Source organism: Heptranchias perlo, chromosome 15, assembly GCF_035084215.1.
Source record: "Heptranchias perlo isolate sHepPer1 chromosome 15, sHepPer1.hap1, whole genome shotgun sequence".
Taxonomy (NCBI): Eukaryota; Metazoa; Chordata; class Chondrichthyes; order Hexanchiformes; family Hexanchidae; genus Heptranchias; species Heptranchias perlo.
In genome coordinates this window covers 4532571-4556769 of record NC_090339.1, presented here as the reverse complement: position 1 = coordinate 4556769, position 24199 = coordinate 4532571, and the positions used below count along the sequence as shown (strand labels likewise).

General features: G+C 44.4%; 1 protein-coding gene across 1 annotated transcript in view; it reads right to left on the bottom strand.

Annotated features, from left to right (window-relative positions):
- Positions 1-5183: 5183 nt before the first annotated feature.
- The window catches only part of LOC137332842 (interleukin-13 receptor subunit alpha-1-like), a 38542-nt gene continuing 19526 nt past the window's right edge, over positions 5184-24199 (bottom strand). Inside the window, exons 4-10 of the mRNA XM_067996778.1 lie at positions 20597-20717; positions 20313-20497; positions 17053-17204; positions 13057-13186; positions 11298-11400; positions 9903-9987; positions 5184-7527 (exon numbers count right to left, since the gene is read on the bottom strand). Coding sequence (XP_067852879.1) covers positions 7312-7527; positions 9903-9987; positions 11298-11400; positions 13057-13186; positions 17053-17204; positions 20313-20497; positions 20597-20717 — 992 coding nt within the window. The 3' untranslated portion in view covers positions 5184-7311. The remainder of the gene's footprint in view (positions 7528-9902; positions 9988-11297; positions 11401-13056; positions 13187-17052; positions 17205-20312; positions 20498-20596; positions 20718-24199) is intronic.

Sequence of the window (24199 nt, the reverse complement as noted above, 5' to 3'; positions counted from 1 at the left end):
ACTATCCCGACTTGCACATATATCGCCGTTCCTTCATCGTCGCTGGGTGAAATTCCTGGAACTCCCTACCTAACAGCACTGTGGGAGAACCTTCACCACACGGACTGCAGCGGTTCAAGAAGGCGGCTCACCACCACCTTCTCAAGGGCAATTGGGGATGGGCAATAAATGCCGGCCTTGCTAGTGTTGCCCACTTCCTGAGAATGAGTAAAAAATAATACTGTCAGAACGAATTCAATTAAGCAAACGGTGTGAAATTCTGAGGTAGTCATCCGTGGAAACAGATAACTAGACTTAAAAGATCATTGGTATACGTTGGAGAAATTTCAGGGAAGAACAAATGGAGGAGTCCAGAACTTGGAATTAAAGTGAGGAGAGTCTCACAGTCTGAACTTGGTTTCACTGAGAAAGGACATGATTCTTTAAAGTGTAATACAGACAGAGGCAGGCTACTCAACTTGGATTGTGAGAACACAACTAGAGGGCACAAAATTAAGGATCAAATGAGACCAAAGGATAAACAATTTTAGAAAATGGTTGATGCTTTGCCAATTGGCAGCTTCAAAAGACAGCTGGAAAAGCATCTGTTTAAATAAAGGTGCTCAAGTTATTACCTGCAGGTCATTGGAGACAACATGCCTGAAGGTCTAAACCGTGAAGTTCCACTGCTGAAGAAATCAGGAATTAAAATCCAGATCAAGAGAAATTAATATGGATTTGTTCAGTAGAACATCTAACAGGTCCTGTCCGCCTCTCCTCAGGTGGTCATAAAAGACCTTGCTGAGGCTGCAGAAACAGAATGAACATGATAACTGTAAACAAAGGCATTGTCTAAAGGGGGTCTCAGCAGGATCCAGCTGCAGATTCTGCATATTAGTTAGACAGCTTCAGAGCAGTGATGAGCCAATGGTCTGCAGTCACTCCACGTGAGTGGATTGGAGAAGACAGTTGCCTAGGAAGAGGTGAAAGGGCTTTGACCAATCAGTCTAAAGCTAAAGATTTTGTGATAAGGTGGAGAGGTGTAAGATTGTGTGCTGCCGAGAGAAGGTGAGAGCCCAGGACCAGGGGTCCTGAAAAAAGAGACGCCAGGGAACACCGGTGAGGAAAGTTTCTCCTTCTGCTACGAGGACTGATCACCCTTCGTCATTGAGTCGCATTCCCTGCTTCAAGGTTGTATTTCTTTATATCTGGGTTTAGGTTCTAGGAACATAGGAACAGGAGTAGGCCATTCAGCCCCTCGTGCCTGCTCCGCCATTTGATAAGATCATGGCTGATCTGTGATCTAACTCCATATACCTGCCTTTGGCCCATATCCCTTAATACCTTTGGTTGCCAAAAAGCTATCTATCTCAGATTTAAATTCAGCAATTGAGCTAGTATCAACTGCCGTTTGCGGAAGAGAGTTCCAAACTTCTACCACCCTTTGTGTGTAGAAATGTTTTCTAATCTCACTCCTGAAAGGTCTGGCTCTAATTTTTAGACTGTGCCCCCTACTCCTAGAATCCCCAACCAGCGGAAATAGTTTCTCTCTATCCACCCTATCTGTTCCCCTTAATATCTTATAGACTTCGATCAGATCACCCCTTAACCTTCTAAACTCTAGAGAATACAATCCCAATTTGTGTAATCTCTCCTCGTAACTTAACCCTGAAGCCCGGGTATCATTCCAGTAAACCTACGCTGCACTCCCTCCAAGGCCAATATGTCCTTCCGAAGGTGCGGTGCCCAGAACTGCTCACAGTATTCCAGGTGCGGGCTAACCAGGGTTTTGTATAGCTGCAGCATAACTTCTGCCCCCTTGTACTCTAGTCCTCTCGATATAAAACCAGCATTCCATTAGCCTTCTTGATTATTTTCTGCACCTGTTCATGACACTTCAATGATTTATGTACCTGAAGCCCTAAGTCCCTTTGGACATCCACTGTTTTTAACTTTTTACCATTTAGAAAGTACCCTGTTCTGTCCTTTTTTGATCCAAAGTGGATGACCTCACATTTGTCTACATTGAATTCCATTCACCTAATCTATCAATATCGCTTTGTTCTAATGAACTTGAAAAGGCTTCTCATTGCTCAGGTGCTGAACATTATATACCTGTGGAGAGAAGTATCGAAAAGATCTTTTCCCTTACACTGCCTATTCCATTTCTCCTTTGATTGATGACCAATCCTACAGCAGTCAATTGGGCTATAGCCTAATTGGTTGTATTGATCATCACTCACACTTAGCTCTATCCATGTATGGCTAGTCCACCTGTCAGTCATACATGCTCTCTCCTCCAATGCGTGTAGGACGATGCTGTCCAGTGAATCAGTAAAGATGAGCACCAAGGGTTGGATTCAGGTTTCCCTGCTGATTGATATGAGCAATGGTCATATCAATGGTGCTCACCTGGGAGATTGAAAAGATTGCACAGACTTCAGTAACACATTATGAACCAAAGGAGAAGAACATGCTAATGTGGTGTAAGATATTGAACCTCTGACCCACACTACTGAATTCTGGGAGAACTAAAAGGGTTAATTCTGGGATCTGGGCTTATCAGAAATTTCAGACAGCTGAAGGGAAAGATATTTTCATGTAAAGACAAGCAACAAATCTCTGATTGAGGAATTTGCAACCACAATGGTTACAAACCTGTCAAGACAAAAAAATCTGGAAATAGAAATCTGGTCTCAGTAAAAGTGACCACGAAGCTGTCGGATTGTCGTAAAAACCCAACTGGTTCACTAATGTACTTTAGGAAAGGAAACCTTACCGGACCTGTATGTGACTCCAGTCCCTCACCAACATGGTTGACTCTTAACTACCCTCCAAAGTGGCCCACTCAATTGTGTCAAACCGTGGGCAACTAGGGATGGACAATAAATGCTGGCCTTGCCAGCGACGCTCACATCCTGAGAATGAATTTTTAAAAAGACAATAGTCTGAAAGGCAGATTGTTGGGTCAACTGAGATAAATAAGAGGGGCTTTTAAGGAGACATTAAGATTGTCTCTAGCTGTAGCTACTTGCCACGGAATGTTCAAGGATATGAACACTGACCAAATGGTCGGGCGCTCAACAAATTGTGAGGAATCTGACCATCACAGTTTCTGGCATATGGCCGTTAAACCTGATTGACACATTTGACCCAGTTGTCCCTTTTTGACTGGGCTTGGTGATTTAATCCCAGCACGAGATTTGTTCTGGTGAAATTTATGATATGAATGACTTTCCCCCATCTCAAGATACTCAAAAAGTCACTGTTGAAACGTAGGAAATTCAGCTGCCAAATTGAACACAGCGAGATCTCACAATGAGATAACGACCAGATCATCTGTTTTTTTTAGCAATGTTGCCCAGGACTCCAGGGAGAACTCCCCTGCTCTTCTTCAAATAGTGCCACAGGATCCTTTATGCCCACCTGAGAAGGCAGATAGGGCCTCGGTTTAACATCTCATCCGAAAGATAGCACCATCCAACAGCGCAGCACTCGAGTGTCAGCATAGATTTTATGCTCAAGTCCCTTGGAGTGGGGCATGAACCCACAACCTTCTAAGTCAGAGGTGAAGGTGCTACCAACTGAGCCACAGCTAACACTTTAAGACTAGTTGTGATATTTGTTCTGGTGGCATTGGGCTCACATTACAGGCCCAGGAAAAGATAGAGCCACATCTCAGAGATAACTAGAACACTCCATAGCTGCGTGTGACCATTGTCCTAACATTTTATTCCTAATATATTTTATTATTCCTAATATATTCTGGCATTAGCATAAGAAAACTCAGAGCAAGGTAAGTCATGGCACCCAGACTCCATGTCTGATTATTCCCTCTCCCACCACCTACTGATCTCCTATTTTAAGGAACATTAAGTAATATTAATAGCCCTCCCTCACCATACTTAGTAAGGTAGGTGTCAGCCGTGGCTCAGGTGTAGCACTCTCGCCTCTGAGTCATGAAGGTTGTGGGTTTAAGCCCCACTCTGGAGACTTGAGCAAATAATCTAGGCTGACACTTCAATACAGTGCTACGGTGTCAGAGGTGCCATCTTTCAGATGAGACATTAAACCGAGGTCCTGTCTGCCCTCTCAGGTGGACGTTAAGGATCCCATGGCATGTTTTGAAGAAAAGCAGGGGAGTTCTCCAATATTTATCCCTCAGCCAACAACTAAAAACAGGTTATCTGGTCATTGTGGGACCTTGCTGTGTGCAAATTGGCTGCTGTGTTTCCTACATTACAATAGTGACTACACTTCAAAAGTACTTAATTGGTGGTAAAGCACTTGAGGTCATGAAAGGAGTTATATATATATGAATGCAAATCTTTCTTTCTTTAAATATCAATCTAGTTGCATTTTGAAGTTGCCAAGTGACCACAAATCATTTCCTTTGACTGTTCACTAATCCGGTAGAGGAAAGGCTTCAATTTTCTATCCTCAAACTTTGCTTGAGGCTTGTGTCCAAAAATCAAGGGGTCCTGTTGAGTTTCACAAAGCAAAAAGTATTAAAAAATACTTCCTTCTAACCCCTGCCCATGGGATCAGTTTTATTTTAAAATCCTCAGAAGGAGGGAGCCCTAATCATGGCCACTGTGCATTCTGTGTTGTGTTTTTGCACTGTGACTGCTTAGATGAGGCCCACGTGTTGTACACAGCTGTACGTGACGCACGAAGGTAAGGCTTACAGTACAGCAAAGGTCAGCCCTGCCGGGGATGTAGTGCCTGGTTGATGCAGCCCTGGGTCACAGGGCATTACACAGTAGGCTGCTCCTGCCTCTTTCAGCAAATGACCCTTGGTCCCTGATGAAGCAATAATGCACCTTTAAAACATCCCAACTGGTAACACAGGACAGGCGGTCAGTCAAAATGGCATTAAGATCATAACTGGAGGGAGTAAAAACACCAGTGACAGATAAAGTTCCAAACTTTTTAAACTGGAAAATATTTATCCCTCAATCAAAATCACTAAAAATGATTATCTGGTAATTTCCCTCATTGCTGTTTGTGGGATCTTGCTGTGCATAAATTGGCCACTGCGTTTCCTACATTACAACAGTGACTTCAAAAGTACTTCATTGGTTGTAAAATGCTTTGGGACGTCCTGAGGTCATGAAATGTGCTATACAAATGGAGGTCTTTTTTTCCATTTCTATCCAGAAAACTCCCATGGGACAATCCTACTTGGAAATGAAGATCAGCAATTGTAATAAAACTTTTATTGAAGATTTGACACTCACAAATATATACAGTAAACATTATTCCTTAAGAGCAGTCAACGGGCAAGGCCAGAATATCCAGGGACAAATATTAGGAACATAGCAACAAGAGTAGGCCATTCAACCCCTCGAGCCTGTTCCGCCATTCAATTAGATCATGGCGGATTTGTATCTTAATTGCATCTACCCACCTTGGTTCCGAAACCTTTCATGCACTCGCCTAACAAAAATCTATTCTCAGATAATATAAAGGGCACTTGGTTGGTTTAATCTGAAATCATCAGGCAGCTCACTGGGCTGCTTCGTGGCATAATATGCCCGAAGGGTAACCGACCCAGGAACTGCGTAAGGCCCGAAGGGAATACACCAATATAAGCGGCAAGGTTTCTCCTGACAGTACATCTACATTCTTCAGCACGCACAGCCAGTTAAAACATATACAGACAATTGAAGCTGTGATAAAATGCAACTATGCCTTTTAAAAAAACACTAAGGTAAAAAGTGTGAAGGTACACTGGGTATCAGGAGATAGGAACAGCGTTCGTTTAAAGGGGCCTGTTCCATCAGGAGATTCCGACTCACAAGGCAGAAATTCAAACCTCGATTTACAAGTGTTCAATCAAATTGAGCAGGAGGGATATTCAGGATCTTCCAAATACCCCTCCTGCTGCCCTGAAATTTCTAGCATTTTTTTTGTTATTGGCCCACTCCTTTTGAAGGAACGTGCCCTGGATGACTCGACAGAAACAACCAATGTTCTTCCAGATCTAGTAAGTTCCGCAATTCGACCAGTGTAAACCGATTAGTTGGGTTTGTGCTTCTAAATGCTCACTGCAATATTGCAGCAAATCATAAAGTTATTAATAGATTAGCGACACTTGGACTTTGTGCTTCAGAGCTTTTGTCGGACAGGACTGTGTTTTTTTTTCATTTGCTTTATTTGAATTGTTAAATTAATGCAAGTATTAATGTTTCTATTTGCACCTTGATGTGAAATAGACCTCTGGAAGTGGTTTTGTTTGGTCTGGCAAACTCATATCACAAACGCCCCCGAAAAGAATCCTGCCCACGCCACTGTTCAGAAGTTAATGCAATGGAAGAAACAATAATGTACGCTGTCAGAAACAGTCGGTCAATTCTGCTCAAGCAACAGGCTGAAAATCCTAAATCATTTCTATCTATTGTGCGTGTGCGTGTATGTGTCTGTCTGGTATGTGCAAGTCTGGTACGTGCGCGTGTCTTGTATGTGCATGTCTGGTATGCATGTGTGTGTGTGTCGAGTGTGTGTGTCTACGAGCATGATGATGCCTGATGCATTAAACTCTACAATCTAACAAAAGACAGTAAATGGCACCTAGTGACAAGGTGAGACAATACACACTTGGACATTCTCCACTGCAGGTCAAAGTATTTCTGTTTGTTGCACTCGATCTCTAAGTGGGTTGTTTGCATTCGATTGGCCCTTTCTTCTCACCTGCCCACGGTATGTCCTTCGCTCAGCAAATTATAGAACAGAAAAATCCTAGCAGCTCACTGCCAGTCGTTGATAAACTAGAACACTGACAGGCGAGCAATTCACTGACTGGGAACTGACTGCATATTACAAGGCCAGAACCGCACCACGGTTCGATGAACTGGACCAAAACGCGGCGAGAACTGGAAGTGTGGTGATCTGCGTTACATGTCGCTGTGTTTAACTGGAGTGGTCAGGATGTGGAACAACTGGAAGTTACCAAAATCTGCGGCTCGACCCCTCATTCCTGGATTTCCACTAACCGGCAGTGTCCTGATCAGTTCATAGAATCATAGAACGGTTACAGCACAGAAGGAGGCCATTCGGCCCATCGAGTCTGTGCCGGCTCGTTGCAAGAGCAATCCAGTTAGTCCCATTCCCCCGTAACCCTGCACATTTTTTCCCTTCAAGCATTTATCCAATTCCTTTTTGAAAGCCTCCATTAAATCTGCTTCCACCATCCTTTCAAGCAGCGCATTCCAGATCATAACTACTCGCTGCGTTTGAGTGTGAATTTTTGCGAATGAGAATTTTCTACTTGCAAGTCAGAAAAGTCAGCTGGTTTCACCTATATAAATAAAACACTGGAAAATGCACCGTTCACGATGTCACCAGGTCATAACGCACATGATCATCATCCACAGAGATCTCCTCATCCACACACACAATGAAAGCGTCCTCCTCCAATCCCTCATTCTCACCAAGTTTCCCTCCCCTTTCTGAAGGGCAGGTCAGCTGCTCCACTGTTGTCACCTTACAGATTATTTCTTCTTCCGCTTTGAAAGTCAGGCTTCCCTTGGGTTGTTTATTCCATGTCTGCAAGAAAAAAAAGCACTGGGTCTATTATCCTTTCTTGGCCCTTTACCATTACATCATTATTATTACTACAAGATCTCATAAAACCCCATATAACATTATTATTTTGTTCATGAAATCAATAGCTAAAAAGGTAGCTCCAGCAAATCTAAGTTTAGAAGGAAAGAACTTTCATTTATATAGCACCTTTCACGACCTCAGGACGTCCCAAAATGCTTTACAACCAATTAAATACTTTTTGAAGTGTAGTCACTGTTGTAATGTAGGAAACACAGTAGCCAAATTACACACAGCAAGATCCCACAAACAGCAATGTGATAATGACCAGATAATCTGTTTTAGTGATGTTGATTGAGGGATAAATATTGGCCAGGAACCCAGGAGAAATCCCCATCTCTTTGAACAGTCCATTTTACTTCCACCTGAGAGGGCAGAACATTTAACATCACATCCAAAAGACGGCACTCCTTCAGTACTGCACTGGAGTGTCAGCTGAGATTATGTGATTCACTCTCCAGAGTGGAACTCGAACCCACAACCTTCCGACTCAGTGAGTGCTACCAACTGAGTCACGGCTGACACTCCGAGTTCAAATAAAGAGTACAAGTTGAATGACAATTTAGTTGACGCTCTTGTTAAATTCTATCCATTTCTTCATTCACAGACTGACAGATAGCAGCACTCCATTGATGTTAAAATATAAACTCTGCCCCGCAGGCCAGGCAGAGTTACTGTCTGCCAGTGAGCTGAGTGGCTCAGCCGACGTAGATGTGATTCATGTCACTGAGCCGTGACATAGGGGAGATGAACATTAAAAGAAAAAAAAATAGGGCAAATGTGGAAATCAGTCAAGAGCAATATGGGACCTCTCCCCTCCCAAACTCTAACTTACTCCAGCCCTACAAAGAGAACCCCGAGTTCTTCCAATTCTGGCATCCCCCACTTCCTTCGCCTCGCCATTGGCGGCCGTGCCTTCAGCCGTCTAGGCTCCAAACTCTGGCATTCGCTCCCTAAACCTCTCTGCCTCTACCTCTCTCTCCTCCTTTAAGATGCTCCTTAAAATCTACCTCTTTGACCAAGTGTTTGGTCACCTGTTCCAATATCTCCTTCTACGACTCGGTGTCAATTGTTCTTCAGATACCGCTCCTGTGAAGCGCCTTGGGATGTCTTTACCACGTTAAAGGTGCTATATAAATGTAAGTTGTTGTTGTTGTGAGTAACAGATTATCTCCATTGTTAGATAGTGTGTACCCTCCCTCTCAACCAAAGTTGAGACTGTTCCATGGGCCAGCACCTCAAATACTGACGCACTCCCAAGGACCCCTCCATCCCAGCTTCTGACAGTGTCAGCTACCCAGAGGAAAACAGTGCCATTACAAAAAAACTTTTTTATTGGTATATGGCAACAGAGATGGGCTGGAATTTTCTGTGGGGCTGTAATTGAGAGCTTATGCCTGAAATTATGCCCATTCGGTGCCCATTTTACGCCTAATTTCCTGCCAATCTCATTACTATACATCGGATCATAAAAATGGACGTAAATGAGTGAAAATCAGCGTAAACAATCGGGATCCGAGGAAAGTTCAGAATTCACACCATATATTCCTCCTTTTTGTATGAAAATTAAAGTTTGAAGACATCTCATGATCATTCATGCACATCAGGCACAGCCTGTTTAAGAACCTACAATTGGGGAAGCTTTTCAATTTTTAAATGGGACTCATAATGATGCCATAAAAATACTTTCAAAGAAACAAAGTACAGAGCAGGTCTCAGCGAGGATAAATTTAAAAATCACTTAAAAAATTGCAATAATACCAAAAAAATTAGCTTCTTTCCTGTTGCACCTAAAATTCTGGGTGTAATTTTACACCCATTTTGATCTAGGGCAATTACAGGAAATTCACCCGTTCAGATCTTTAGCTTGGGGGCGGAGCAATTACAATGACCCAAGAAACGCTCGGACACAGGGATCGATAGACGGGCGTAAAAGAGTGAGGGAATTTGGACGTAGTGCAAGAATGGGCATAAGTCATTTACGCCGGAAATCGGTGCTGCGCTATGATTACACCGCAAATTGACAGGAAATTCCACCCCGATATGCTGGCAAGTCAACAAGCCCAGAAATCTGAAGTGACAGACAGTGAACTAGTGACCTCAGGAATCTCCTGATTTCTTCACAAATCCCAAAAGCTCCAGGAAAACACTGCTCGGAAAACCTGACTCAAGGCCACATTGGCTTGATTAATGGAGAATCCGTCAGATGGCAGTGATGGGTAACTCCCCCACAGTGTGGGAGCTTGGATTCACACATCGTAGCCGTTGGACGTTGAGAGTAAGTAACTAATTTCGGAAAGCAGCATATGTTGACCTACCGAGTAGTCTCCATTCGAGTCTCCAAACATGCCTTTAAAAAGTTTTCCTGGATCAGGAATTGGCGGAAGGATCAATATCTGAAGCCTTAAATGTGAAAGATCAATTAGCTAAATGGAAAGAGAGACATTCACCAAACAAATAAGGCATCACACCCATCAACGCCAGTTCAGTAATACAAGATAATTACACATGTGGTTAACCAACCTATTAGCAGAACTTAATTAAGATTAAACTATTTTGCTAGCCTGTGTTCAACTATTCCACCATAGAATTATAGAAATCACAGCGCAGGAGGAGACAGAGAAACATTAGGAACAGGGGTAGGCCATTCAGTCCCATGAGCCTGCTCTGCCATTCAATTAGATCATGGCCGATCTGTATCTCAATTCCACTTATCCGCCATAACTATTGATACCCTTATCTAACAAAATCTATCAATCTCAATCTAGAAAGCTCCAATTAACCCCCAGCATCCACAACCTTTTAAGAGAGCAAATCTGTGTGAAAAAGTACTTCCTGATTTCGCACCTGAACGGCCTGGCTCTAATTTTAAGATTATGTCCTCTTGTTCTCGATTTCCCCATTGGAGGAAATAGTTTCTCTGTATCTACCCTATCAAATCCTTTTAATATTTTAAAATACCTTGATCAGATAATCCCTCAATCTACTTTACTCAAGAGACTACAATCCAAGTTAATGCAACCTGTCCTCATAATTTAACCCTCTAAGCCCCGGTATCATTCTGGTGAATCTGCGCTGCACCCCCTCCATGATCAATATGTCCTTCCTGAGGTGCGGTGCCCAGAAGGCAGATCTCTCGATGGGGTCTGACTGAGGCTCTATACAAATGAAGCATATGTTCCTCCCCTTTGTATTCCAGCCCACTTCCGATAAAGGCCAACATTCCATTAGCCTTTTTATAACTGTATGGCTTTAAATGAACTCCCAAATCTCTTTGCTCCTCCACAGTTCCTAGTTTTCTCACCATTTAAAAAAATCTCAGGTCCAAAGTGGATCACTTCACACTTGCCCACATTGAACTCCACAGGCCATAGTTTTGCCCACTCGCTTAATGAGACCTGCAACTGTTCTTCCACTTTTGCTGTCTGCTCTAATCCTAGCCTCTTTCCCGTGTCCTCTTATAGTCCTCCATTTCAAATACTTATCCAATTCCCTGTTACGTTTTATATCAGACACGCCAACAGCTGGCCTTGTAAATTCCACCAACATGACTGCCCCAACCAGGAGGCCCCACGCAGCCACTTTTAAAATCTTGCCACTGTTGAGTATTTTTTTTCTGCGCACTTGAGTCTTTTGGCTGTTCTTGAAAAATAGCCTAGTACTTTACAATAGAAGTTAGAGTTTTTTTTTGGAAGAGGATGGAAAGCTCTTACTGTTTCAAGTAGGTCAGGAGCACGATTGCAGCTGCTGCCACCAGTATTGGGATGATGATAAGCAAAACAACCTTCCAATTCCAGCTTTGCCCCATGTCTTCCCCTGTGAAGAATGTCATTGTTTTATTCATGTGGAACAAATACGTACTGCTCTCTCCAAAACTGCATGACACACGTTCTTAGATATCTCAGTAATAAATCTTTATGCCACAATAAACCTAGAAGTTTGATCTCACTGCGCCCGCTTTTTGGGCAGTAAATGGACACATAAGCCTCCAATATCGCAGGCAGGAAGCACGCCGCCCACCATATTGGATTGGGCTTCTCTGTAGGCGTCCAGAACAATTTAAAGCAAGGAATAACTTACTCAAATTAATGTCCTGCGTTCCTTGGAGGACCCTTTTCCGATTTTGGGCTGCTCCAGCGCCTGACTCGTGCTAAACTCGCCCAGCAACTCGTGGCGCTAACAGGCGGGAAGGACCCTTCAACAGCGCCATTTAAAGGGATCCTGCAGTATTTACAAGTTAGATGTGGGTTTTCATTTCAGGCTGCTGGTTAACCATGACGGTGGAAAGTTCAATTTGACTGCTGAGAAGATTTTGCTGGTGTTGCACTGTTATAGTCTGCCTTCTAAACAATCTGATTACAGCCATGGGTGGTGTGGTAGGTCTGCCTTTGGGGCTGGAGGAGGAGGGGGAGCAGCAATGAAGACAGGAGAGAGCGGGAGCAGCTGGGAGATGAGGGAGGAGGGGGGCACTGCGCAGGAGGCCGTACCCACAGAGGGTCTCCAGGGAGCACTTCTTCGACATGAACCTCACTGAGGAACAATGTCTCAGGCACCTTCGTTTCACCGAGGAGACTGTCACCGAGCTATATCACCTGCTGCAGTCACAACTCGAGCCTCGAACCAGGACATGGACAGCCCTGCCTGTGACTGTCAAGGTCACCGTGGCCCTTAACTTTTATACCACGGACTCCTTCCAGGTTACAGCAGGTGACACCAGCGACATCTCCCAGTTTGCAGTCTAGTGCTGTATCAGAGAGGTCACTGAGGTTTCTACACCAGGAGGAACACCGACATCTCCTTCCTCATGGACAGAGCGAAGCAGGACAAGAGAGCACTGGGCTGTGGAACATTGCAGGCTTCCCCAGGGAGCAAGGTGCTACAGACAGCACCCACATTGCCTTGTGTGTTCCCCATAGTTGGCCTGGCATGAAAAAAACAAAAGACTTCCCTTTACATAGTGCCTTTCATGACCTCAGGACGTCCCAAAGTGCTTTACAGCGCAAAGTGCTTTTAAAGTGAAGTCACTAGTGTGATGTAAGAAACATGGCAGCCAATTTGCGCACAGCAAGATCCCACAAACAGCAATGATAAAATGACCAGATCATCTGTCTTTTTTAAGTGATGTTGGTTGAGGGATAAATATTGGCCAAGACACCAGGGAGAACTCCATTGTGGGAGTTAAAACCGAGGCCTCAGCTGCCCTCTCAGATGGACATAAAGATCCCATGGCACTATTTCGAAGAAGAGCAAGGTAGTTCTACCCAGTGTCCTGGCCAATATTTATCCCTCAACCAATTTCATCGCTGTTTGTGGGAGCTTGCTGTGCGCAAATTCACTGCTGTGTTTCGTAGTTGTTTTTAGAAAAACACAAAAGGTTTTTTTTAAAAATGTAACAGTCCGATATTTCAGTTTCTGCATTCCTTTGTTCTCCTGAAGTGAGTTAGCCAGATTTACGGTGATGGTTTCCCTTACCAAAATATTTTTCGGTGCTCCATTCACTCCACACTCCATTGTCTCCGCAAAAGCTGTGCTTGGCTTGTACTTGGACAATGTTCCTAACACGAGTGTTTGCGTCAATAATCTTCGCCGTTGGGTTTGTATACTTGAAGGAAAAAAGCATCACATGGTGACAAAAAATCCAGGGAGGGACTATTACATCAATGGAAAGAAAATAGTGTGCATGGAAAATGGAAGAACTCTGGGGGATCCTGATCGACAATAAACTGAAGCTAGTGCAACAATGCTATTGAGGCAATGAGTAAACAAAATCAGATGTTGGGATGTGTTAAAACATCAATAATGAGCCAAAATAATGAGTTAATTCTGCCACTTTAATAAATCATTGCTGCGACCGCACTTAGAATACTGTGTAGAGTTCTGGTCACCACAGTACAAAAAGGATATTGTAGTTATTGAAAGGATACACTTTCAGAAAATAACATTTTGGGATACAGTATACGAGTAATTTGAGACGTGACATGTGGTAAGTGTAACATGCTTTGGGTGAACAGGTGACTTTGGACCAATGGTTCCCAAAGCTCTCCACCACTGGGGTTTTCCTCGCCTCATGTCTGGCTCTGTGTAAACTAATTGATTGATCATAGCAATCAATCTCTGTCAGTAACTCCATTATCGTTGGATTATGTGACTACCAGGATGGTAGAAGGAGAACTAGATGGACCTTGGTCTTTTTTCGTCTAGCAATTCCCATGTTTTTTTAATTCATTCATGGGATGTGGGCGTCGCTGGCGAGGCCGGCATTTATTGCCCATCCCTAATTGCCCTTGAGAAGGTGGTGGTGAGCCGCCTTCTTGAACCGCTGCAGTCCGTGTGGTGACGGTTCTCCCACAGTGCTGTTGGGTAGGGAGTTCCAGGATTTTGACCCAGAGACGATAAAGGAACGGCGATATATTTCCAAGTCGGGATGGTGTGTGACTTGGAGGGGAACATGCAGATGGTGTTGTTCCCATGTGCCTGCTGCCCTCGTCCTTGTAGGTGGTGGAGGTCGTGGGTTTGGAATGCGCTGTCGAAGAAGCCTTGGCGAGTTGCTGCAGTGCATCCTGTAGATGGAACACACTGCAGCCACAGTGCGCCAGTGGTGGAGGGAGTGAATGTTTAAGGTGGTGGATGGGGTGCCAATCAAGTGAGCTGCTTTGTCCTGGATCATATCAAGTTTCTTGAGTGTTGTTGGAGCTGCACTCATCCAGGCAAGTGGAGATATTCCATCATTTGTGCCTTGTAGATGGTGGAAAGGCTTTGGGGAGTCAGGAGGTGAGTCACTCGCCATAGAATACCCAGCCTCTGACCTGCTCTTGTAGCCACTGTATTTATGTGGCTGGTCTAGTTAAGTTTCTGGTCAATGGTGACCCCCAGGATGTTGATGGGAGGAGATTTGGTGATGGTAATGTCGCTGAATGTCAAGGGGAGGTGGTTTAGATTCTCTCTTATTGGAAATGGTCATTGTCTAGCACGAATGTTACTTGCCACTTATCAGCCCAAGCCTGAATGTTGTCCAGGTCTTGCTGCATGCAGGCACGGACTGCTTCATTATCTGAGGGGTTGCGAATGGAACTGAACACTGTGCAATCATCAGCGAACATCCCCATTTCTGACCTTATGACGGAGGGAAGGTCATTGATGAAGCAGCTGAAGATGGTTGGGCCTAGGACACTGCCCTGAGGAACTCCTTCAGTGATGTCCTAGGGCTGAGATGATTGGCCTCCAACAACCACTACCATTTTCCTTTGTGCTAGGTATGACTCCAGCCACTGGAGAGTTTTCCCCCTGATTCCCATTGACTTCAATTTTACTAGGGCTCCTTGGTGCCACACTCGGTCAAATGCTGCCTTGATGTCAAGGGCAGTCACTCTCACCTCACCTCTGGAATTCAGCTCTTTTGTCCATGTTTGGACCAAGGCTGTAATGAGGTCAAGTTCCTATGTAATCCATTCCAATTTAAAATTATTGGAGAACAACATTCAAAGTATTGACTATTGAAATGTAGAGCAATTTCCAAAAACATCCCAACAACCTGCAGAAAAATTAGGATCAAACCCATCTCAGAGAGTCATGGTTAAAACTGTTTGGTATTTGAGGATTGTTAAGGATCTGGGAGCTACTGTGATTTGAAGGTATTGAGAAACAACAAAGGGCTGTGGTCATAAACAAATGTCAAAGGAAGTGTTTTTGCTTTCTTCATTTACAACACTTCTACAGAGGTGTTAAATGTGAGGTTGTGAAATGATAGCAGGTACAAAATACACTTGATCATGAGGCAACCTCACAATCCATCAGACACTAAGGCTCTACAAAGCCTTTAAGAATGACCAGTTGCAGGATGGAAGCAATGAACTGTAGTCTGGATGTGTTATCCATTGTGGGTGTAGGACCAGACTTTCACTACTACTAACATCAAATGCCTTTTATATGTTTTTATAAATTAAGATTCTTCTTTACACAAAGGCTAGTGGAAATCTGGAACTCTCACCCCAAAAAGCTGTTAAGGCTGGGGGTCAACTGAAAATTTCAAAACTGAGATTGATAGATTTTTGTTGGGTAAGGGCATTAAGGGTTACGGAACTAAGGTGGGTAGATGGAGTTAAGATACAGATCAGCCATGACCTAAATGAATGGCGGAATAGACTCGAGGGGCTGAATAGCCAACTCTTGTTCCCATGTTCCTAAAGGAAAACTACAAATTTTGAAATGGGGATTTACTTTAATGCTCGAGACAGCTTTGCCCAGTTTTTCAGAGAGACTAAGAATGAGGTACTGACATAAAAATGACAGAGAGCAGACGATGGATTCTGATTAAGACTAGGAAAGGGAAGAAGAAAGATTCTGAGATGGTGAGGTTTGCAATAAAAGGTGTTTGTGCAAGGTTGAAAGCACTCATTTTAGCTCAAAGAGAGGTCCAGCAGTTATTGTAACTGGTGATCTGATCGAAGTTTATAAGATATTAAGGGGAACAGATAGGGTGGATAGAGAGAAACTATTTCCACTGGTCGGGGATTCTAGGAGCAGGGGGCACAGTCTAAAAAGGTTCCCAAATGGGTTTCCAAACACCCGAGCTGGGATGTTCCCTTATTTAAAGCACTTTCCAGTTTAAGTGTAGTAAGTGCTTTAAATAAGTAAAGCTTCCTAGCACAGCGTTGGGAAACTGCTGTTCTAAAGTTTCTTGGGTTGAGGGAGAATCTGAAGATAAAATATCCTTCATTCTCTCTTCCCCCCCACCCAAAAAAAAACTTCAATCCCCAGCTCGCTGAGCACGACTACATCCCAGCACCCCCCAAAGTTCGACACTCGACTCATCATCAATCATCAAGGCCTCTCTTCCCTACCATTCCAGACTGTAGTAACCCCCTCCCCGCTGCACTGCGTGGCCACCACACCTGCTCTCAAATGCCTTGTCCCCCTCTCAATCGTTGGGTATCACACCCCCCCACATCTTCTCAATACTCCCAGATCCATTTCCCCAATACATCCAAATCTTGCCAACCCACTTCATCACTTCCAGCCCCTAACATCCAAATCACAGGGCACCCAGAATGCCCTCTTAGCACTTCCACATCCCCACACCCACCAAGGCAAGACCCCAACACATTAAATCAAGTGATCCCACACACCCTGGCAGCCAATCTGCTCCTCTGACACTCCAGCACTCCTCTCCCAGGACTCCAATATCACCTTCCCACCGCTGCTAGGCCCTCGAAACATCGTACCCAATGGTTCCCCCCTACTGCTCCCAGACGCCACTGCTACCCTCCCTCCACTTCTTCACCCCACGATCTTCCTTTCAAAAGGCATAAATATCCAAACGCCAATCTTAGTCACTTTAGTTCACATCACTTTCAAATGTCCATCTATGGTACACATGAAAAAGATATAATGCAGAAATAATCCCTGTTTGATAAAGCTCTGCTTCCGTCACAAAGATCGTCAGTCACATATCTATTATGAGGCACTCACACTATGCAATTTCCAGGGACTGCTCGCGCCGCTCCTCATTCTTAGTTGATAATTCACACACTTTTGGTTCCAGTAGGCAGGGACCTCCCAGTTTATGTCAAACGCATTGTCAGTCTTCAGTATATTTATACCCCAAGGAGGAGACAGTTTCACTGCAAGAAAGTGGAACATATCGACATCATGAGATCCAATGTTGCCCAGCTAACACAAATATTATCAGTATGTTACAATGCCACTGCAACATAGGACTCCATTAATTGGGTCACTGTTTTAAGCAGGGTCAAATTCTGTGTTTTATTACATGGGATTTTTACTGGTGTTTTTGGAATTGTATGTTAATTGTATCCATGTGATTTATATCAATTAGTGTTAATTGTATTCAGGTGGTGCATATCAATTGGGGACTCTCGTATCCATTTATAAGAGAGCTTATCTAGGGTGTGAGGTTAAGTGGATCTCTTTGAATAAAGGCTTGGAAGCAGCTAAAGACCAGGCTCTAATATTCTATCCTTCACCACCGGGCTGTCCAGTTTATTACATCGTATTCCTCAATTTCACCTTGAAGTTTGCACAGATCGATCATCTTGAAACGCGTGCCACAGTCAGGGTGCAACGTACAGCACAAGTAATGGTTGTAGGCTTTGTTAAATCACACAACTTCAGTTGTGCCAGCTAGCACACACTTATTGCACACTGGTGTCTGGAAACACTACCTACATCTCAATGGTTGCATCTCAGAGGCAGCACCACCAGCTCAATTTTATTTTTTTCTTTATTCTTGGGACATGGGCGTCGCTGGCAAGGCCGGCATTTATTGCTCATCCCTAGGTGCCCTGAGAAGGTGGAGGTGGGCCTTCTTTGTAGCAGTTTTGATACAACAGAACGGCTTGCTAGGCCACTTCAGAGGGCAGTTAAGAGTCGACCACATTGGTGTGGGACTGGAGTCACATATAGGCCAGATCGGGTAAGGACAGCAGGTTTCCTTCCCTAAAGAACATTAGTGAACCAGTTGGGTTTTTATGACAATCCAACAGGATCCTGGTCACTTTTACTGGACCAACTTTTTATTTCCAATTCTTTTTTTAAACTGAATTCAACTTTCCAAACAGTCATGGCGGGATTTGAAGTCACATTCTTGGGATTATTAGTCCATGCCTCTGGATTACTAGTCCAGTAACATAACCAATATGCTACCATGCCCATCAAGAATGCTACTGCCTTTTGCACTGCTGTAAAGCAGGCATAAAAGGGGCATTGGGTAATAGCACTAACAGTCAGGTGGATGTAAAGGTCCCTTGGCATTACTCGAAGACGAGCAAGGGAATTCTCCCCGTTGTCCTGGCCAATATTTATCCCTCACCAAACATCACGAAAACAGATTATCTGGTCATTATCTCATTGCTGTTTGTGGGACCTTGCTATGCACAAATTGGCTGGCACATTTCCTACATTACAACAGTGACTACACTTCAAAAATACTTAATTGACTGTAAAGTGCTTTGGGACATCCTGAGGTTGTGAAAGGCACTATATAAATGCAAGTTCCTTCTTTCTTTATAACAACGTGTGTGGTGGACATCCAATGTGATGTCCATGTCGTTCAGATGCTAGAAGCACTAATATCCACAACGCACATTCCCAGGCATTTATTTGTATCCTAAAATAGCAGTGGGCAGTATTTCCAGATGTTGACACAGTCAAGTATTTCAATGTTGTTTGGCTTTTACGCAGTATGACTATTTGCTCTGACTGCCTACACAGCAACAGTTGCCTTCTGGTAACTAGAAAAAGCTTACCAGTAAATGCCGTCTACTCCCAATTAAAAACTGGTATAGCAGTAATTGCCAAGATCAACAGTGACATTTCAACACACCCATCCAGCAAATGCTACTTTTTAAATCCTCCCCTTGGCATGGTGTGCGTGTTGGCTCTTGCCTGGGTCGGACACCAGCCAACTGACTGCACAACGGTGATGGCAGATTTCAGTCTATTTATTTATTTAAATTGTATCTATTCAGCACAGTGTGATGCTGAAGGTGGTTTTGTCTTGTGGGACTGGATCGAGACTGACTTAACTCAATTTCTATGGGATCCTTAAAAGCAGCCGACACAGGAAACTTTTAACCCATCGGTCTGAGTTGGCTTTGTGCCCAAGTCCCGGAGCTATTTCACTCAACCATCCAGTCTCCCATACAATGCAACTTACTGTCAAAAAAAACAAAGGGATAGATTTTCAACTTGCTGACGAGGTGTAAAATTGGAGATCATCTGCTCATTACAGGTGTCAGTCGTAGCTCAGTGGGTAACACTCTCACCTCTGAGTCAGATCAAGTCCCACTCCAAAGACATGAGCACCAAATCTAGGCTAATGCTCCAGTGCAGTACGGAGGGAGTGCTGCACTGTCGGAGGTGCCGTCTTTCAGGTGAGGTGTTAACCCGAGGCCCCATCTGCCCTCTCAGGTGGATGCACAAGATCTCATGGCACTATTTCAATGGAGAGCAGGGGAGTTCTTCCCAGTGTTGTGACCAATATTTATCCCTCAACAGCCATCACTAAAACAGGTGATCTGGTCATTAAATAGAAGGTACAGCACAAAAACAGACCATTAGGCCCAAGAGGTCCATGCCAGTGTTTATGCGCCACACAATCCTCCTCCCTCCCTATTTCACCTAACTCTATTAGCTTATCCTTCTATTCCCTTCTCCCTCGTGTGTTTATCTAGCTTCACCTTAAATACATCTATGCTATTCACCTCAATTACTCCTTGTGGTAGCGAGTTCCACATTCTAACCACTCTCTGGGTAAAGAAGTTACTCCTGAATTCCCTATTGGATTTATTAGTGTCTATTTTGTATTTATGGCCCCTAGTTCTGGTCTCCCTCACATTGCTGTTCGTGGGATCTTGCTGTGCGCAAATTGGCTGCCACGTTTCCTACATTACAACAGTGACTACATTTCAAAAGTACTTCATTGGCTGTGAAGTGCTTTGGGATGTCCTGTGGATGTGAAAGGCGCTATATAAATGCAAGTTCTTTCTTTTATAGAAACCGCCTAGTTCTCATCCAATGAAACTCGAAAACCGGGAAGAGTCTATAATGGGCAGCCAATCGTCAACGTTCATCTTCAGCTCGGGGCTGTGAGTTGAAAATCTACCCCGGAGATTCCTCAGTCACGACCCTGCTGGTGAGAAGGGCATTGACTGAGGAAATGGCCACATCCTATCAGTGTGGATTTTAATGGCCCAGAATGTGTAACTTACCAAAGCTTTTGCTTTCCAGATTGTAGAAGAATGGCTTTATCGTTGCACCAGCACTTACTCCTGTGACACAAGTATTCAAGTCCAATTTATCGTCAAACTTATCGCCATGAAGATGGCAACCAGCAGTCCGGCCATCTTTTAATATGTAACTGGTACAGTTCTGAATGACTTCCAGCCCATCTTGCCTGCATGGACACAAAGCACACTTAGTCTACACACACACATATACACACACACACACCAGATCAGTTTCCTCCGCCATTAAAAACTCAATACTTAGTTACCAGTAATGGAAGTCATAGACTGTGTCTGATGGTGCTTTATGTCCGAAGTCCCAAGTACAATTTATATATTCAAAGTTGTAATAAACACAGCTAAAGTTTCTGACAGAAGTTTCTGCATCACCTACAAAAAGAAATAAAAGAAAGAAAAAGTCAGGAAACTAACATCACAGAGAGAAAAAAAAACAGAACAGGAAATCCTCCTAGTACTACAGCATATCCCAAGTCTCTCTCTCTCTGGCTCTGACACACATGTGTAAATATCTCATCTCTCTTGTGCATCTGTCAAATGCTAGGCACCAAACTTTGTTACAAATGCAAAACAATTTTTAAAAAAAAGTCAGACCTATCATCCTGGATTTTTCTAACCTGCAGCCTGAAATCTACAAGCAATTGACTAATTTCTAATTGGCCTGAGCAGTTACAGTTACTTGGATTCCCACAGGGAATACTCTGGCCAGATTAGAAGTTAAACAACACAACTGTGCTCCAAACCCCAGACTGCTCATGATCAACACCAGAGGGTGTGGGAGGGGTGGAGATCCTGCTTCTAATGTAAAGGAGACTATTTTGCTGCATCAAAACTGCAATGGCTTGTGTTCTTTTGACTGCTTCCCAGCGTATTCACACCATCCCAGCCTCTCGTTCTCATGTTCTTCAGCTTCACTTCCCCTTGCTTTCTTGTGGATCCTTTTTCTAACTTTGGATACATATTCCATTCAACTTAAAATTGTTTGTGATGGTGGATGAGCTTCATCATAACCTCAAACAAAACATGTTGTATCGTACAAGTATGTATGTCTCATATGGGCAAGGAAACCTCCTGCTGATTACCACCTACCGTCCTCCCTCAGCTGATGAATCAGTCCTCCTCCATGTTGAGCACCACTTGGAGGAAGCACTGAGGGTAGCAAGGGCACACAATGTACTCTGGGTGGGGGACTTCAATGTCCATCACCAAGAGTGGCTCGGTAGCACCACTACTGACCGAGCTGGCCGAGTCCTGAAGGACATAACTGCCAGACTGGGCCTGTGGCAGGTGGTGAGCGAACCAACACAAGGGAAAAACCTACTTGACCTCGTCCTCACCAATCTACCTGTCGCAGATGCATCTGTCCATGACAGTATTGGTAGGAGTGACCACCGCACAGTCCTTGTGGAGACGAAGTCCCGTCTTCCCACCGAGGACACCATCCAACGTGTTGTGTGGCACTAACACCGTGCTAAATGGGATAGATTCAGAACAGATCTAGCAGCTCAAAATTGGGCATCCATGAGGCGCTGTGGGCCATCAGCAGCAGCAGAATTGTATTCCAGCACAATATGTAACCTCATAGCCCAGCATATTCCTCACTCTACCATTACCAACAAGCCAGGGGATCAACCCTGGTTCAACGAGGAATGTAGAAGAGCATGCCAGGAGCAGCACCAGCCGTACCTAAAAATGAGGTGCCAACCTGGTGAAGCTACAACTCAGGACTACATGCATGCTAAACAGCGGAAGCAACATGCTATAGACAGAGCTAAGTGATTCCACAACCAACGGATCAGATCAAAGCTCTGTAGTCCTGCCACATCCAGTTGTGAATGGTGGTGGACAATTAAACAACTAACCCGAGGAGGAGGCTCTGTAAACATCCTCAATGATGGCAGAGTCCAGCATGCGAGTGCAAAAGACAAGGCTGAAGCGTTTGCAACTATCTTCAGCCAGAAGTGCCGAGTAGATGATCCATCTCAGCCTCCTCCCGATATCCCCACCATCACAGAAGCCAGTCTTCAGCCAATTCGATTCACTCCACGTGATATCAAGAAATGGCTGAGTGCACTGGATACAGCAAAGGCTATGGGCCCCGACAACATCCCAGCTGTAGTGCTGAAGACTTGTGCTCCAGAACTAGCCGTGCCTCTAGCCCAACTGTTCCAGTACAGCTACAACACTGGCATCTACCAGACAATGTGGAAAATCGCCCAAGGTATGTCCTGTCCACAAAAAGGACAAATCCAATCCGGCCAATTACCTCCCATCAGTCTACTCTCAATCATCAGCAAAGTGATGGAAGGTGTCGTTGACAGTGCTATCAAGCGGCACTTGCTCACCAAAAACTTGTTCACCAATGCTCAGTTTGGGTTCTGCCAGGACCACTCAGCCCCAGACCTCATTACAGCCTTGGTCCAAACATGGACAAAAGAGCTGAATTCCAGAGGTGAGGTGAGAGTGACTGCCCTTGACATCAAGGCAGCATCTGACCGAGTGTGGCACCAAGGAGCCCTCGTAAAATTGAAGTCAATGGGAATCAGGGGGAAAACTCTCCAGTGACTGGAGTCATACCTTGCACAAAGGAAGATGGTAGTGGTTGTTGGAGGCCAAACATCTCAGCCCAAGGACATTGCTCCAGGAGTTCCTCAGGGCAGTGTCCTAGGCCCCATCATCTTCTGCTGCTTTATCAATGACCTTCCCTCCATCATAAGGTCAGAAATGGGGATGTTTGCTGATGATTGCACAGTGTTCAGTTCCATTCGCGACCCTTCAGATAATGAAGCAGTCTGAGCCCGCATGCAGCAAGACCTGGACAACATCCAGGCTTGGGCTGATAAGTGGCAAGTAACATTCGCACCAGACAAGCGCCAGGCAATGACCATTTCCAACAAGGGAGAGTCTAACCACCTCCCCTTGACATTCAACGAATTTACCATTGCCGAATCCCCCACCAATAGCCTGGGGGTCACCATTGACTAGAAACTTAACTGGGCCAGCCACATAAATACTGTAGCTACAAGAGCAGGTCAGAGGCTGGGTATTCTGCGGCGAGTGACTCACCTCCTGACTCCCCAGAGCCTTTCCACCATCTACAAGGCACAAGTCAGGAATGTGATGGAATACTCTCCACTTGCCTGGATGAGTGCAACTCCAACACTCAAGAAGCTCGACACCATCCAGGACAAAGCAGCCCGCTTGATTGGCACCCCATCCACCACCATAAATATTCACTCCCTTCACCACCGGCGCACAGTGGCTGCAGTGTGTACCATCCACAGGATGCACTGCAGCAACTCACCAAGGCTTCTTCGACAGCACCTCCCAAACCTGCGACCTCTACCACCTAGAAGGACAAGGGCAGCAGGCACATGGGAACACCACCACCTGCACGTTCCCCTCCAAGTCACACACCGTCCTGACTTGGAAATATATCGCCGTTCCTTCATCGTCGCTGGGTCAAAATCCTGGAACTCCCTTCCTAACAGCACTGTGGGAGAACTGTCACCACACGGACTGCAGCGGTTCAAGGCGGCGGCTCACCACCACCTTCTCAAGGGCAATTAGGGATGGGCAATAAATGCTGGCCTCATCAGCGACGCCCACATCCCATGAATGAATTAAAAAAGTCTGCTCTTCGTTCAAAGTTGCGTAATTCACATTTTTATCACTAAATTCCCACTCTGCTGTGTCTTTAAATTGCTCAATTTGAATGATTTATAATTCAACTTTTTGGTTCCAAAATATGACTGAATTATCAGTATTAGACTGTATAATATTCTATATGATTTTAGGTAGACAGAGTAATATGAATTAAAGATTGGCTTTGGATTTTCCTTATCTTTAAACAT